Source organism: Schistocerca piceifrons, chromosome 1, assembly GCF_021461385.2.
Source record: "Schistocerca piceifrons isolate TAMUIC-IGC-003096 chromosome 1, iqSchPice1.1, whole genome shotgun sequence".
NCBI classification, from domain to species: domain Eukaryota; kingdom Metazoa; phylum Arthropoda; class Insecta; order Orthoptera; family Acrididae; genus Schistocerca; species Schistocerca piceifrons.
The window spans coordinates 1,127,932,169-1,127,949,528 of record NC_060138.1 but is presented as its reverse complement, the minus strand read 5'-3'; the positions used below and the strand labels follow the sequence as shown (position 1 = coordinate 1,127,949,528).

Below are 17,360 nucleotides of genomic sequence, written 5' to 3'. Positions count from 1 at the left end.
CTGTTCCAATTTCCAACAAGTTTTGTAAATGCGTACTTTTATAAGCGTAGAAGGTATAAAATTATTGTCTTCGCTGTAGGAGTGTAAAAGCTGTTCTTATTTTGTTTTTCATTGCTCCCGTCCCTTCTTTTTCTGTTTACAGGTAATGTTTAGTTAAGAAAACGTAGGTCGTTTACTGGTAACGACGGATTCGGAAGCTGATGCTGATTTACTTGTTGTTCTCTACTTTTCAATAAAGCAGCAGAGAAAGTGAGACCAGTAAACCCATAAATGTCTAATCTGATGAAAAAAATGCTGCCTGCTAGGTGCAAGACTAAAACCCTGAGGATCACGCGCTAATGCTGCGCACGTCGGCGCAGAACCAAGCTCACGTGAATACTTGCCTTGCGTCGGGACCGACAGACCGGCAGACCGACAGACTCAATCATTGCACGTGCGGCGAGGTACGACATATGATGACGTCACATGTACCCAACTTTTGCGACCCCATGTGTCTTGCATTAAATTACTTGTTTCAATGTCATCTACGCCGCTTCGGAGGTTTTTAAACCTTAATAAGAATCACCCTGTATTTTTTGCACGTATACGTTCTTTTTATTATTACTATTATTATTACTTTAACAGTACTACTGGCAGCAGCTGCAGTATTATAAATACGGCTACCATTAACTTTATTAGTTCATAGAACAGTATTATTTACTCACATTGTGACTGAGACCATTTAAATACTACACTGAAGCGCCAAAGAAACTGGTATAGGCATGGGTATTCAAATACAGAGATATGTAAATACACAGAATCCGGCGCTGCGGTCGGCAACGCCTATATAGGGGAACAAGTGTCTGGTTCAGATGCTACACTGCTACTACAATGGCAGGTTATCAAGATTTAAGTGAGTTTGAACGTGGTGCTATTGTCGACGCACGAGGGATGGGACACAGCATACCCGAGTTGGCGACGAAGTGGGATTTTTCCAGAACAACTATTTCAAGAGTGTATCTTGAATGTCAGGAATCCGGTAAAACATCAAATCTCCGACATCGCTGCTGCCGGAAAAAGATCCTTCAAGAACTGGAGAGAATAGTTCAGTCTGACAGAAGTGCAACCCTTCCGCAAACTGTTGCAGATTTCAATGGTGGGCCATAAACAAATGTCAGCGTGCGAACCATTCAGCGAAATCGGCTTTCGGAGCCGAAGACCGACCTTGATGACTGCACAAGGCTTTACGCTCCACCTGGGCCCGTCAACAGCGACATTGGACTTTTGATGACTGGAAACATGATGCCTGGTCGGACGAGGCTCGTTTAAAATTGTATCGAGCGGATGGACAAGTCCGGGTATGGAAACAACATAATGACTTCATGAACCCTCCATATTAGCAGGCAACTCTTCAAGCCGGTGGAGACTCTGTAATGGTGTGGGACGTGTGCAGTTAGACTGATATGGGACCCCTGATTTGTCTAGATACCTCTCTGACAGTTGACTCGAAAGTAAGCACCTGCATCTATTCATGTCCATTTTGTATTCCGACGGACTTGGGCAATTCCAGCAGGACAATGTGAGATTCCACACATCCATAATTGCTACATAGTGGCTCCAGGAACACTCTTCTAAGTTTAAACACTTCCGCTGGCCATCAAACTCCTCAGATACGACCATTATTGAGCATATCTGGCATACATTGCAAGGTGCTGTTCAGAAGAGATCTCCACCGCCCTGCTCCCCCCCTCCCCCCCTCCCCGCCCCACCCCGAACTCTTACGGATTCATGGACATACCTGCTGGATTCATGGTGTCAGTTCCCTCCAGTACTACTTCAGACATTAGTCGAGTCCATGTTATTTCAAGCTTTGGCACTTCTGCGTGTTCGCAGAGGCCCTACACGATATTAGGCAGATGTACCAGTTTCTTTGGCTCTTCAGTGTATTTGTCGCATTAAAATTGTTATTTCTTGCGTAACCGTACGTGTCAAACCCTGGTCCGATGTGGGAGAGGGACCGATGGCCTCAATCAGAGCAGGTTAAACGAATAAATATAACTATCATGTTCCTCACAGGACTGTATCACGATTCTTGCCTCGTGACACGTGTAGCTGTCCTGCTAGAAGATTCCATCGCCTTCAGGGAAGACATCAAGCATCCAGTTGAGCAGCGAGGTGTTTGATTGTGATCCATCGATCATCGCTAATGAGAATGTTCTCACGTTGCAACGTCACAGGAATAACAGCTGTTTGCGGCCCGGACGGCAAGAGAAAGATCGGACAGATTTGCGCGACCGAGTCCGCGTCCAGCGACTTACCGTGCTTTTGTTCACTGCCAGGTCGCCGTAGATATTCTCAAAGGGCCTATGAATACTTATGGTGTTCTTGTTTTCCGTCAAAAAAAAATTTAATGACGACTCTCCACTTGGAACGCACCTCCGTTACAGACGCCATTTTGAAGGATACGTATAGCACCGCCACCTATAGGAACTTATGAAACCACAGAGGCTGAGTCAGGGATAGTCCACGACGTCCCACAGCAAATTCCACACTTTTAAACCGAAATTGACCAAAAAAACTTGTGTTGCATTACTTACTGAACACCTCTCATAAATGTAAAAACAACCAAACCTCACTCATTCATTGCCAAAAGCTGCAACTTATTCAAGAATACATACTTTACAACATGTGTGTAACTGCAGCTTATGCCACTGAAATCAAGATAATACAAGCATTTATTTCATGCATGATCAACATATATTTCTGTTGTTGTCTGTTCTTATTATGATAGGCACTTTCCTTGACATCTAACAATTTTATATGGAGTCTAATAATACGCGCATCCTTAGGCTTGTCCCGACTTTCCAATGGAAGAATATTTTTGTAAATGTAACAAATTTTGTTTCAAAAGTGAGTCTGCTTAAGTCGCCTGCGTTTGTGCCCCAGATATAGCAACAATAGTGGAACTAGTTTCTTCTTGTTTGGGAAATAGGTCTCTTACCTTTGACGTTTTACTACCGCATCTGTTTGGTTTCTCCGTCGGCTACAGTGGTGGTGACTTATTTGGTACGTTAATTTGGTATTGCATTCGATATAAGTTTTCTATGTCACATATCCACTGATTTGACGGGAAGAGTACTGAACAAAACATCACGTTTTCGAGTAGATATACGATGTCTTTCTGCAGAAGGTCTGGTCTTTTTTTCCCTTAAAACAAAACGATGTTCTTCAATAAATATATCTAGATTACAAGAGAATCGTGGATAAACTGGTCTGTAATGTATCGTCTCGCACCTCCCAGTGTTTTAAAGAAACTAAAGAAAGACAAATGTTTAGCTTGCTGGCCGCTTGTAGAGCTGCTGTCACAGAGTATCGTAAAAGTGATAAACAGTGTTAGATTTTAGCTGAACTGAGTGTGTGCTTTGAAACACTTCCACCTGCACGAGTATTGTACACTGTCGTCAGCTTCCCGCCTGCCCTGTTTTACAGAACAGGAAATCCTCCGGCCTCCGCGTAATGTGATCGAAGGTGCACCTCCAACACCTTGTTGCCTGATCGTGATTTCATTATCTTTCAAATACTTACCATATATGCTTCAGATAGTTGCAAGCTAACAGCCATTTCCGAGATGCTTCCTCCCAGGCGCCGGGCCATAACAATCGGTCCATAGTAGTATACACACACACTCACGCAAAAGCAACTCACACAGCACATGACTGCAGCTCTTTTCTGACGGTCTTTCTGTTGTGACTTGCTACGACTCAGCATTTCCGCTATTGTGAGTAGTAACTATCCTGTTCATAATATTGTTACACTCCATCCTGGATTTTCCATTGCTGAATTTTGTCCTTAGTCATAGTCCGATATTTCAGCAGAGTACCCCATTTGCAGCCTGTACAGTTGCTATAATGTGTCCCCACTTGTCTATGCACTTCTTCTATACTTTCCTTACCACGTCAGGGGCCTAAAACTCACCAGGTGCTTTTCAGTCTCGCAGCAGATAGTGGTCATAATTATTTTGGCTCATCAGTATAAAATGAAATATATTAAATAAATTATTTAGGACGTTGCATGTTCTACTCTGAGATGAACTAGTGACAATGATTATACAAAAAAGACGTGTTCCCCTTGATAGGACATCCACAACTGTTGTATAGATTATTCGTGACTGACAACATGTGTGTACAGTTTTATTTATTGCTTTCCAGTAAAAGAAGACCACAACCATATTTCAAGACAACAGTCCCATCTTCAGGGGCAAATAATGTCCATACAGCTGCGAGGACGGGGCTTGAGTCGTGCTTGGGTAGCTCAGTTGGTAGAGCACTTGCCCGCGAAAGTAAAAAGTCCCGAGTTCGAGTCTCGGTCCGGCACACCGTTTTAATCTGCCAGGAAGTTTCAATGTCCATACAACTAACAGGGTGTAATATAGTGATTCCTGGTACATGGCATGTAAGCAGAAAAACTGCATTACATGAAATGAGTATTCTTTTTCATGTCATATATGGGGGAATCACTATATTATCCCCTATTAGTTGTATTGTCATTCTATGCACCTGAAGATGGGACTCTTATCCTGAAATCCGGTCATTCTCTTCTTTTATACGAAAATAACATTTAACACAACTGTATGCAGATGTTATCAATCAGGAACAAAAAGGCATCACCGTCATGCGTAGAGTAATAGCTGTCAGTACTTACAATGATGGGCAGCAGGAGTTCGTGAGTCTCGTTGCCCCTCCACAGGCGCGACTCCGAGGGCAGTGGAGGAATGTCACAGGAGAGTGACTCCAGCTTCTCCTCGAGACGCGACGGGATGCGGTGCGGTGGTCTGGGAGGTGGCAGAGGGGGGCGTGGCTCGGCGGTGCTGAGCCCTTCCAGGGCCGCAGAGCTTCCACTGGACCCTTCTAGTGCTGTAGGGCTACCACTCGATTCTTCCTCAATGGCAGGGTTGCCGTCAGAGAAGGTGATAGGCGGCGGTGGCGGTGGGGGAGTGGTGGCAGCATTGGTGGTGGTAGTGGTAGTGATGGTTGTGGTTGTGGTGCTGCTGCTGCCGCTGGGTGCCCCACTGGTGGCTGGAGTAGCTGCAGGGGTGGAAGTGGTGGTAGCAGCCGGCTCAGGGGCCGCTGTGGGTGCTGCTGCGACCTCAGAAACACTGCTGCTAGCAGCCTGACTGCTGCTAGCGGTCTGACTGCTGCTGAGTGCTGTCCGACCGCTGCTGTTAGTGCTCTGACTGCTGCTACTGACTGCCTGACTGCTGCTGCTGACTGACTGGCTGCTGCTGCTGACTCCCTGACTGCTGCTACTGCCAGTCTGACTGCTGCTGCCGCTGTCCTGGCTGCTGCTGAAGACATGCTGACTGCTGACAATATCAGCTTCGCTGCTGATGCCAATGGCACCTGCTGGCGTAGCTACGCCACTGCTTCTGCCAGATAAATCGTCGCGGTTCGTGCTGGGCACCTCAGCACTGCAAAATAATAGGGAGAAGCGAGATTATAACAGGTAACTTCTCTTTATTGGTGCACGGCTGGGGCGATATCTTAGTGGCAGATACACTCCTGGAAATGGAAAAAAGAACACATTGACACCGGTGTGTCAGACCCACCATACTTGCTCCGGACACTGCGAGAGGGCTGTACAAGCAATGATCACACGCACGGCACAGCGGACACACCAGGAACCGCGGTGTTGGCCGTCGAATGGCGCTAGCTGCGCAGCATTTGTGCACCGCCGCCGTCAGTGTCAGCCAGTTTGCCGTGGCATACGGAGCTCCATCGCAGTCTTTAACACTGGTAGCATGCCGCGACAGCGTGGACGTGAACCATATGTGCAGTTGACGGACTTTGAGCGAGGGCGTATAGTGGGCATGCGGGAGGTCGGATGGACGTAACGCCGAATTGCTCAACACGTGGGGCGTGAGGTCTCCACAGTACATCGATGTTGTCGCCAGTGGTCGGCGGAAGGTGCACGTGCCCGTCGACCTGGGAACGGACCTCAGCGACGCACGGATGCACGCCAAGGCCGTAGGATCCTACGCAGTGCCGTAGGGGACTGCACCGCCACTTCCCAGCAAATTAGGGACACTGTTGCTCCTGGGGTATCGGCGAGGACCATTCGCAACCGTCTCCATGAAGCTGGGCTACGGTCCCGCACACCGTTAGGCCGTCTTTCGCTCACGCCCCAACGTCTTGTAGCCCGCCTCCAGTGGTGTCGCGACAGGCGTGAATGGAGGGACGAATGGAGACGTGTCGTCTTCAGCGATGAGAGTCGCTTCTGCCTTGGTGCCAATGATAGTCGTATGCGTGTTTGGCGCCGTGCAGGTGAGCGCCACAATCAGGACTGCATACGACCGAGGCACACAGGGCCAACACCCGGCATCATGGTGTGGGGAGCGATCTCCTACACTGGCCGTACACCACTGGTGATCGTCGAGGGGACACTGAATAGTGCACGGTACATCCAAACCGTCATCGAACCCATCGTTCTACCATTCTTAGACCGGCAAGGGAACTTGCTGTTCCAACAGGACAATGCACGTCCGCATGTATCCCGTGCCACCCAACGTGCTCTAGAAGGTGTAAGTCAACTACCCTGGCCAGCAAGATCTCCGGATCTGTCCCCCATTGAGCATGTTTGGGACTGGATGAAGCGTCGTGTCACGCGGTCTGCACGTCCAGCACGAACGCTGGTCCAACTGAGGCGCCAGGTGGAAATGGCATGGCAAGCCGTTCCACAGGACTAAATCCAGCATCTCTACGATCGTCTCCATGGGAGAATAGCAGCCTGCATTGCTGCGAAAGGTGGATATACACTGTACTAGTGCCGACATTGTGCATGCTCTGTTGCCTGTGTCTATGTGCCTGTGGTTCTGTCAGTGTGATCATGTGATGTATCTGACCCCAGGAATGTGTCAATAAAGTTTCCCCTTCCTGGGACAATGAATTCACGGTGTTCTTATTTCAATTTCCAGGAGTGTATTACATATTGAGAGGAGTGGTTCAAATGGCTCTGAGAACTATGCGACTTAACTTCTGAGGTCATCAGTCGCCTAGAACTTAGAACTAATTAAACCTAACTAACCTAAGGACAACACACACATCCATGCCCGAGGCAGGATTCGAACCTGCGACCGTAGCGGTCACGCGGTTGCAGACTGAAGCGCCTTTAACCGCACGGCAACACCGGACGGCATTACATATTGAGAGACTTAAGCGGTATTTTATTTATGAGAAAAGCTCTACTTTAATATTTCTGCCAACAGCAGACAAGAATGGGACTCATATTGGGCAAACTGTAAAAGAATACACAAAATGGCATCTAAAAATTAATTTCGAAAAAAGTTCATGAGATTGGATACAAAAGGAACGGATGTAGTTCTAAAAAATGATAAAACTAAAAAAAAATGTGAACATTTTTAGTATTAAGATTCTTCTAGATCCTGGGACAAAGATATTGAGACGAGAGTACCCAAGAGGAAACGAACAATGAAGTCATGACACGAACTGATTTGGAATAATAGAGTTAATCACAAGATGAAAACAGGGAGGTTCCATATTATTATTGAGACTATAGTTACTTATGCTACAGAAATGTGGTCACTGAAACTTTAAAATGAGATGATACAAATCCATCATGAAATCAATAGCACAAGTTATAAAAGTCAGTGTTGGGAATTCACACACAGAAATAAAAAGAGACTTAGAGCTTTAGAAACGTACCACTTGAGAAGTGCGTGTAGAACTTCCCAACGTGACCACGTAAGAAATGCTTAAATACACATACTCATGTAGTATTACGGACAGAATAGAATAAAGACACCGAGGAGAGTGTCAAAAGATTCGAAGACAACAGATGACGAAAGAGAGCACTTGCGTGGTAACCTCTTGGAAGGAAAATAAGAGGAAGACAACTAAAAGGGTGGAATAGGGGTATTTGGGAAGCGATGGAGGACCACCGCGGAAAAAGAAGATAAACGTAATCTATGAACATAAGATCAAATAATCAAAAATATGGAAAAAATGAGACTGACACAGTAAACAACAACCAGAGCAAAGAATAAGACTTCAGTGGTTTTGGCTTGTTAAGAGAAGGAGCAATGACAAGTGGCCGAAGAAGGTATGGCCCCAAGAAGAACCAAAAGGGGAAACCACTTTTGTCACGGGAACTGTATACTAATAGAGCAGTGGATGAGAAGGTGTGAACAGATTCCAACTGGAATAACCGAGACTACTGGAAGAAAAAAGCGACTAACCTCTAGTGGGAAAAGTCAGAAGAAGAAAAAGAAGAAAGTAAAGCTTTAGTCACCATGAAGGCTGCTTTGTACATGGTGCTACAGGGATTGGTATTCCCTCGATTTCTTCTCATCCCTGAAAAGACAACCAGCCAGTGTTGTAAAATGCCTTTTTTACGAGATGCCTCGTAAATGAACTTGAAGGTCTTATGGCTACCACACTAGATGATGCCGGGGTACTTTCACAGGATACAGCACATCAATAACAGAGATTAAGTCCGCGAAGATAATGTTGTAATTGCTTCGAAATCGATAGAAACAAATTAAAACAATAAATACAGCTGGGTGGAGAAAAAGTAGTACCAGCGTTGCCATTGTCTTCCGTAACAAAATATTTCACAGCTGACGCCTTCAATTAACAGTGCTATGGAACCAATAATATGTACACAGTAATTCCGTGATCATGTTACAAACTTTCAGATATGAATGAGAAGGATAATATATAAATCTGAGGTAACATAGTCTGGAAACGACTGGCTACAAAGGTAAAAGCGGAACTCTGCTCCAGTATCTGTGTTAGCTTCACGCAGCGCTCAGACTAAAAGCCCCAGATTCCGAACCCTGGGCATGACGTACAGAATTCCCCCTGAATACTCTCCGATACCCTTAAATAATTTCTCCTGTTGATCGACTGGTAACGGCGCTCGTAACTTGATGTCAGAGCTACCTAAAAACAACAGGCTGTGACACATTAATAATGAATTCCATTTACCTGCATAACTTTTACTGCTTTCTGCATTTACAACAACTGTTGACGATGCCGACCCCCCCCCCCTCCCCTCCAACCCCTTAGCGTCAGTGCAGGCATAGCACCAAGGCACGAAGTTCTCTTGTACCCATTCTAATGTTCCTGGTGTCATTTGAACAATGTCACAGGCAGCGATAATTCTTGCCAAGAGATCCTCTTCAGTCTCGAGAGGCGTCTCGTACACAGGACTTTTCACACGGCCCCACAAGAATTAATCACTTGGAGCGACATCAAGTGAATGTGTTGCTTCCCTGCTTATCCACATTTCATGGAAAGTGTCATCCACGTGCTCGCAAACCCGCTGTCCAAAGTGAGATGAGGCTCCATCACGTTGGAACCACATACGAGTACATTGACAAACGACAAGTGGGATGTATATGTGACACAACAATAGCATCAGCACATATATTCCACTGTCAGAAGTATCAAAAATGTTTTCGCTTATAACTTTCGACTTGGTCGTTGTTGGACCAGGGTGCCGTACCTGGAATTGACACATTTACGCTTCTCCATCATCCCCGAAAGTTTTCACCATCGTCATGGAATCATCCTGTAAGATTCTAGATTCCCCCTGTATGCTACAATGGTGCGTAGGTAAGAAGGGAGATTACTTTGGGGAGTCGCCAATGTGCTGTCCGCATATGCCCCAAACCACGCGATCAAACTGCTGCCCAGTGCCTAGACTGGTACCTGGCAATGATGGGGCGGCCACTATATCGGACCCATGTTTCTGCTTCTGACTTTCGACACGGAAATTCAAATGTAGAGCAAATCTTTCGTTGTCAGATAGACGGGGCTCGTTCAGTAAGTAATGCAACACGATTTTTTCTTTGCCTATCTCGGTTGAAATATGCGTAATTTGTCGTGAGACATCCTGGGATATTTTCTCTTCAGTCCCTGTAAGTGGCAGCACTGTACATACCCTTCAAAATGGCGTCTGTACTAGCTATGAGTTCCAAGCACAGAACCGCCATAGTGTTTGTTTTGGCGGAAAACCAGACCATCACAAGTGTTCATAGAATGTCCACGGAGATCTGGCAGTGAACAAAACCACGGTGAGTCTACATCTACATCTACATTGATACTCCGCAAGCCACCCAACGGTGTGTGGCGGAGGGCACTTTACGTGCCACTGTCATTACCTCCCTTTCCTGTTCCAGTCGCGTATGGTTCGCGGGAAGAACGACTGTCTGAAAGCCTCCGTGCGCGCTCTAATCTCTCTAATTTTACATTCGTGATCTCCTCGGGAAGTATAAGTAGGGGGAAGCAATATATTCGATACCTCATCCAGAAACGCACCCTCTCGAAACCTGGCGAGCAAGCTACACCGCGATGCAGAGCGCCTCTCTTGCAGAGTCTGCCACTTGAGTTTATTTAACATCTCCGTAACGCTATCACGGTTACCAAATAACCCAGTGACGAAACGCGCCGCTCTTCTTTGGATCTTCTCTATCTCCTCCGTCAACCCGACCTGGTACGGATCCCACACTGATGAGCAATACTCAAGTATAGGTCGAACGAGTGTTTTGTAAGCCACCTCCTTTGTTGATGGACTACATTTTCTAAGCACTCTCCCAATGAATCTCAACCTGGTACCCGCCTTACCAACAATTAGTTTTATATGATCATTCCACTTCAAGTTGTTCCGTACGCATACTCCCAGATATTTTACAGAAGTAACTGCTACCAGTGTTTGTTCCGCTATCATATAATCATACAATAAAGGATCCTTCTTTCTATGTATTCGCAATACATTACATTTGTCTATGTTAAGGGTCTGCCGTCATCGAACCAAGATCGCACAAACTTGTCCGAACTGCAGAGTGGTAGCTGGCTGCTCACAGATGGAACATCTGCAGGAATGGAACGTGCGGACACACTCATTCGAGGTAATCAATGGATTACACTCATACACCTCGCTAGTCAAGTGATTGTCTCTGTTGATATTCAAAGGTTTGAGCCTGCTGGGCTCCTCGCTGCCTAACAGAAGACCATGAAGAGCAATGAAGGACCATCTGTGTGGAATTGCTTGCGCACTACGAAACTGAAAGTAAGAACTTTTGGTCTAACGTCGTCACAGGCAGTGGCAAAAATGCAAACGAACTTCTTCTTCTCCATGGCAACGCAAGGCCTCAGAGAAGTCTGCGCAACCGAAAGAAGCTCACAAAACTTTATTGGACTCTTCTTCCTCATCCACCCTACAGCCCAGATCTCGCACTTTCCGAATACCATCTGTTTGCCCCAACGTAGGACGCATTCCACGGGAAGCGGTATCTGGGTGATAGGAAGATTATTGACTACGTTAAAAAATTCCAAAAGAGTGAGGAATAGTATGGTGTATTAAAATACTGAATAAAACCAAACTGCTATCAGAAAAAAAAGTTTTGCATTACTTACTGAACACCTCTCGTAATCTTCGTACATCCATATTTAAATTGGATGAAGGTGGGACACAGCTGGTATAATTTTTATTAAAAATGGAACTCCTCCAGCTGCACTTAAGATTTTATATTTATTTAGCTACTAGTTTCGACGTTGCGTCAATGCCACGTTCAGGCCCTATATAACATATATTCCCATATATAAGACGGATAAGGAATTTCATGCTTATCCGTCTTATATATGGGAATTTGGCTCTAGAATGTGTCGAATCTCGTATATGTGGATTAATTCCCCTGGTATGAAGATTTATCCGTTTAGTATTGAGTACAAGACAAGTAATTTATGTTTCTGTACTCGTTTATATGTAATACGTACCAGATCGGGTTGACGGAGGAGATAGAGAAGATTCAAAGAGGAGCGGCACGTTTCGTCACAAGGTTATTTGGTAACCGTGGTAGCGTTACGGAGATGTTTACCAAACTCAAGTGGCAGACTCTGCAAGAGAGGCGTTCTGCATCGCGGTGTAGCTTGCTCGCCAGGTTTCGAGAGGGTGCGTTTCTGGATGAGGTATCGAATATATTGCTTCCCCCTACTTATACCTCCCGAGGAGATCACGAATGTAAAATTAGAGAGATTCGAGCGCGCACGGAGGCTTTCAGACAGTCGTTCTTCCCGCGAACCATACGCGACTGGAACAGAAAAGGGAGGTAATGACAGTGGCACGTAAAGTGCCCTCCACCACACACCGTTGGGTGGCTTGCGGAGTATAAATGTAGATGTAGATGTAAATGTAGAAAGAACAAGCCTTCCCCAGACAGAATCTATACTTTGACACATTAGCATCTTTCGTTTACACGAGTCAGTGCTATAATCAAGTTTTATCATAATCATTTGATGAGCTTTTTCTTCAGTATAGTTTTACCCCCCACCATTATGATCGTTCTCGTAAATGACTGCATAGTCAATATATTTAAACTAGTAATTTTATACAAGAACAAGTTTATAAAGATAGGTGAAATAAGTGAGTACTTATGGTGTAGTGATGATATAAATGTTTGACTTTAGTCGTCCAAGTAGGTGGGTGATTAGGCATTTCAGTGATTGTTGTTCACTTATTTCAAATCTTGACTGGATTACGTATAACAATACGAGAGTTATACTTAGTATACCTTACTGAGTGCTCTTCTTCAGTAATTAGTTATTAGAGGAACTACAAGTATTTTACATATGACACGAACTGTTTGGACTGACAACAGCCTGTTTACTTCTATCTGGAGCATTGTTATGTACTTCATCATTCTTTTACTAAGGCGGGCATGTTAGAATTGGATTACCTTAGACCCGGGTCACGGCCTTAAATGAGGCACCGATATTGAAATGGTCAATTTTGGTGGCATTTTAGCTTACATTCCTCTTGTTGTAATGAGTCGATTAATGAATTGACTCATATGCATTTATTTTACACCACTGACTACCTTTTCATATATTAACTGGGTTCCATACGATTCTTCCAGTTTCTTCTCACCTGTGTTTCGTATCGTTATGAATGATGTTTCAGTAACCTGTTTCAGTTTGTTACTTTATAGTGATGACGATACAGTATTATGCAAATGTAAATCCTTTCCACCTTTCCCACAATTCACTATTTATAAACTGTGGAATCATACCTTACATATGTTTGATTGGCAATGCATTTTTTTTTTTTTGCTTTCTGTTAGTTAAACTGTGCACACAAAGAAGAGTTTTAGGGTATTATTATTCGTTTCAAATACAATTTTAATACTGTTTTATGCCTATATTATTATCTCTAAGAGTAATGGCATGCATTTTTATTCTAATGTCTGGTATTGATCTATAATAGAAATAACCGTGTATATTTAACATCATTTGTACCATAAAAATTGTTAATGTCAAGGTAAATTGCAACTTAGTGACAATGAAGGAAATGTAACTACTTTTAATGAATTGATCCTATATATAATATGTTTATAATATATTTATTTTGTACACTAGCTCACAGACTACTGATGTCTCACATTGTTTTATGTATGGTGTTGTTATATAGGGCCTGAAGATGGCGTTGACGCAACGTCGAAACTAGTAGCCAAATAAATATAAAATCTTAAGTGCAGTTGGAGGAGTTTCATTTTTAATAAAAAACCTCTCGTAATATTCCAGTTTTGAACATGGCCGATAATGCAGCAACCGTAGACGAAATTTGTAATATTACTTGAAAATACAGCTCTTCGGTTGCACAGGTAAAAAATTTTCAACTTTACCTAGGTTTCAACTGCTCTAAGGCAGCCTTCATCAGAAGTAAAAAATTTTGACATTACGTATAACAGAGTTTTAAAATAATATAAAAATTATTAAATTCAACATATGTAATAAAATTGCATAATAGCTAACCGCTACAGTACAGTAGACAAAGAAAGCATACATAGAGTAAATAGTTATGAAATGGTTTAGAGCAACAGTGCTCACGTTAAAGATAAAAATATATTTGCACATTATAAAATTTTCCTAGGAATGCACAACTTGATTAAGACGCGCCGCTAGGAGTCGCGTGTGCGGCCGGCACTGTAAGCAGCATCAGACTGACAGGCGCGCGCGCCGTCGATGTTAGCAAGTCGGCACCTTGTATCGCGCCATCTAGTATTGAATGCTTGTAATTTACAGTGACAATCAGAAGCATTGGAAGAGGAGTGCATGTAATGTGTTGATTACATTATGTCAGATAGTATGTAACAAATCGAAAGTTGAACAAAATATTATACTGTAAAACAGGGAGAGAGAGAACAATATTTAAGGCTACAGTATGGGAAGCATAATAGCAATATGCCGCGTTAAGTGATTTTAAGCAAGGGCTTTACACCATCAAAGAAAGTTCTATCACGTAATTGTAATTGCTCATTGAGGATTAAATGGTCGTTACGGGAAAAATGTTTGAAAATTTCCAACTGTTCAAGAATATCAAGTCTGAAGCCTTTCTTTTCCGTATGTAAGATACTAATATCATGAACATCTTTAGGTTTGCGTCCTGTGATAAGAAGGTGGTCAGCGAATGACGAATTATGTACGTTCGTACCTTTTTTCCCTAATATAAGCTCTTTATATCTAACCGAAAAAGCCCGTCCAGTCTGTCCTATATAATAAGCTGAGCAAGTGCCACAGGTGGTTTTATAAACACCTGAGTTTTGCAGAGGCGACCGTCTTGGTTTTAAATTATGGTTCAAATGGCTCTGAGCACTATGGGACTCAACTGCTGAGGTCATTAGTCCCCTAGAACTTAGAACTAGTTAAACCTAACTAAGCTAAGGACATCACAAACATCCATGCCCGAGGCAGGATTCGAACCTGCGACCGTAGCGGTCTTGCGGTTCCAGACTGCAGCGCCTTTAACCGCACCTTTAACCGCAAGGCCACTTCGGCCGTCTTTTTAAATTATGGATAAGATTATTTTTGAGAGAGTTGTTGGTAGAGAAAACTATGTTGCAGCCATATTTATTTTTAAGGAGACGTTGCAATCTGTAGGTTATTGGCCCTACATACAGTAAAGAGAAGTATTTCGTAATATTCGTCTTATTTACTCCATGCACCCGACAGTGAACCCTCACTATACCTAACCTACCATGAACAATTAGTGTTAAATACTGAAGGAGCGCCCCAAAGTGCTCGCAACAGACAACCCCCAGCAGAACGTCGTTGCTGGCCGGAGCGTCACATGGCACACTGCGCATTGCCTCTGCGCATCACCTCGCCACCCTCCTATGTGCCGGCCGCGGTGGTCTAGCGGTTCAGGCGCTCAGTCCGGAACCGTGCGACTACTACGGTCGCAGGTTCGAATCCTGCCTCGGGCATGGATGTGTGTGATGTCCTTAGGTTAGTGAGGTTTAATTAGTTCTAAGTTCTAGGGGACTGATGACCACAGATGTTAAGTCCCATAGTGCTCAGAGCCATTTGAACCCTCCTATGTACCCACCACTTTAGCTGCTGGCAGCCTCTCCTGGTGGTGGTAGAGTTTACCTGGCTGTGGCTGTGGAGACGGTGGTCGCGCCGGTGGCAGACGCAGCAGTGGCGTCTTCCTCTGAAGCGGCGGCGGGGGCCGTGCCGGCGAAGGCTGCCAGAAGGCGCGGCAGCGCGGGGGGCGGCGGCGGGGTCGGAGCGCTCCCTGGGGGCGGGCCAGGCCTCTGCTGGCACACGGCCACCGCCTGCAACAACAGCCGGCACATCCTCACCACTGCGATCACGGCACTGACTGCGAGCATTTTCTCCGGCGTGTCACGTGCTCTATATCGTTGTGGTTACCACAAGCGGCGAATAAAACAGTGAACAAGAAAGAGCAGAACATTTTTTTTATTTCCCTGTATAACTAAAAATACAGGGAGCGAAAGGCTATTTACAATTTGTACAGAAAGCAGATGGCAGTTATAAGAGTCGAGTGACATGAAAGGGAAGCAGTGGTTGGGAAGGGTTGTAGCCTCTCCCCGATGCTATTCAATCTGTACATTGAGCAAGCAGTAAAGGAAACAAAATAAAAGTTCGGAGTAGGTATTAAAATCCATGGAGAAGAAATAAAAACTTTGAGGTTCACCTATGACGTTGTAATTCTGTCAGAGACAGCAAAGGACTTGCAAGAGCAGTTGAACAGAATGGACAGTGTCTTGAAAGGAGGACATTAACAAAAGCAAAACGAGGATAATGGAATGTAGTCGAATTAAGGTGGGTGATGCTGAGGCAATTAGATTAGGAAATTAGACACTTAAAGTTGTAAAGGAGTTTTGCTATTTGGGGAGCAAAATAACTGATGATGGTCGAAGTAGAGAGGATATAAAATGTAGACTGGGAATGGCAAGGGAAGCGTTTCTGAAGAAGAGAAATTTGTTAAAATCGAGTATAGATTTAAATGTCAGGAAGTCGTTTCAGAAAGTATTTGTATGGAGTGTAGCCATGTATGGAAGTGAAACGTGGGCGATAAATAGTTTGGACAAGAAGAGAATAGAAGCTTTCGAAATGTGGTGCTACAGAAGAATGCTGAAGATTAGATGGGTATATCACATAACTAAGGAGGTGGTATTGAATAGAATTGGGGAGAAGAGGAGTTTGTGGCACAATTTGACTAGAAGAAGGGATCGGTTGGTAGGACATGTTCTGAGGCATCGAGGGATACCAATTTAGTATTGGAGGCCGGCGTGGAGGGTAAAAATCGTAGAGGGAGACCAAGAGATAAATACACTAAGCAGATTCAGAAGGATGTAGGCTGCAGTAGGTACTGGGAGACGAAGAAGCTTGCACAGGATAGAGTAGCATGGAGAGTTGCACCAACCCGTCTCAGGACAGAAGACCACAACAACAAAAACAACAACAACTAAAAAAGTTTTTGGTATCGGTTAACGATGACCATCTTCAGACCAGTGTTGAAACAAGTTCTAACACAGGTGACAAAAGTCATGGGATTGCGAGATGCACATATATAGGTGGCAGTAGTATCACGTACATAAGGTGCAATTGCGGAGCTCTCGTTTGTTCTCAGGTGATTCATGTGAAAAGATTTCTGACGTGATTTTGGCCGATCAATGGGAGCTAACACACTTTGAACGCGAAGTGGTAGTTAGAGCTAGATACAAGGCAAATTCCGTTTCGGAAATCGTTAGCGAAAGCGATATTCCGAGATCCACAGCGTCAACAGTGTGCCGAGAATACCGGACCGTGACCGAGCGATTCTAGGTCCTTCAGTTTGGAACCACGAGACCGCTACGGTCGCAGGTTCGAATCCTGCCTCGGGCATGGATGTATGTGATGTCCTTTGGTTAGTTAGGTTTAAGTAGTTCTAAGTTAAAGGAGACTGATGACCTCAGATGTTAAGTCCCATAGTGCTCAGAGCCATTTGAACCAATACCGGATTTCAGGCGTTACATCTCGCGACGAACAACGCAGTAGCTGACGGCCTTCACTTTACGA

General features: G+C 44.5%; 1 protein-coding gene across 1 annotated transcript in view; it reads right to left on the bottom strand.

Annotated features, from left to right (window-relative positions):
• The window catches only part of LOC124778265 (delta and Notch-like epidermal growth factor-related receptor), a 561,289-nt gene extending 545,658 nt beyond the window's left edge, over positions 1-15,631 (bottom strand). Inside the window, exons 1-2 of the mRNA XM_047253631.1 lie at positions 15,426-15,631; positions 4,681-5,446 (exon numbers count right to left, since the gene is read on the bottom strand). Coding sequence (XP_047109587.1) covers positions 4,681-5,446; positions 15,426-15,631 — 972 coding nt within the window. The remainder of the gene's footprint in view (positions 1-4,680; positions 5,447-15,425) is intronic.
• Between the last annotated feature and the right edge of the window lie 1,729 nt (positions 15,632-17,360).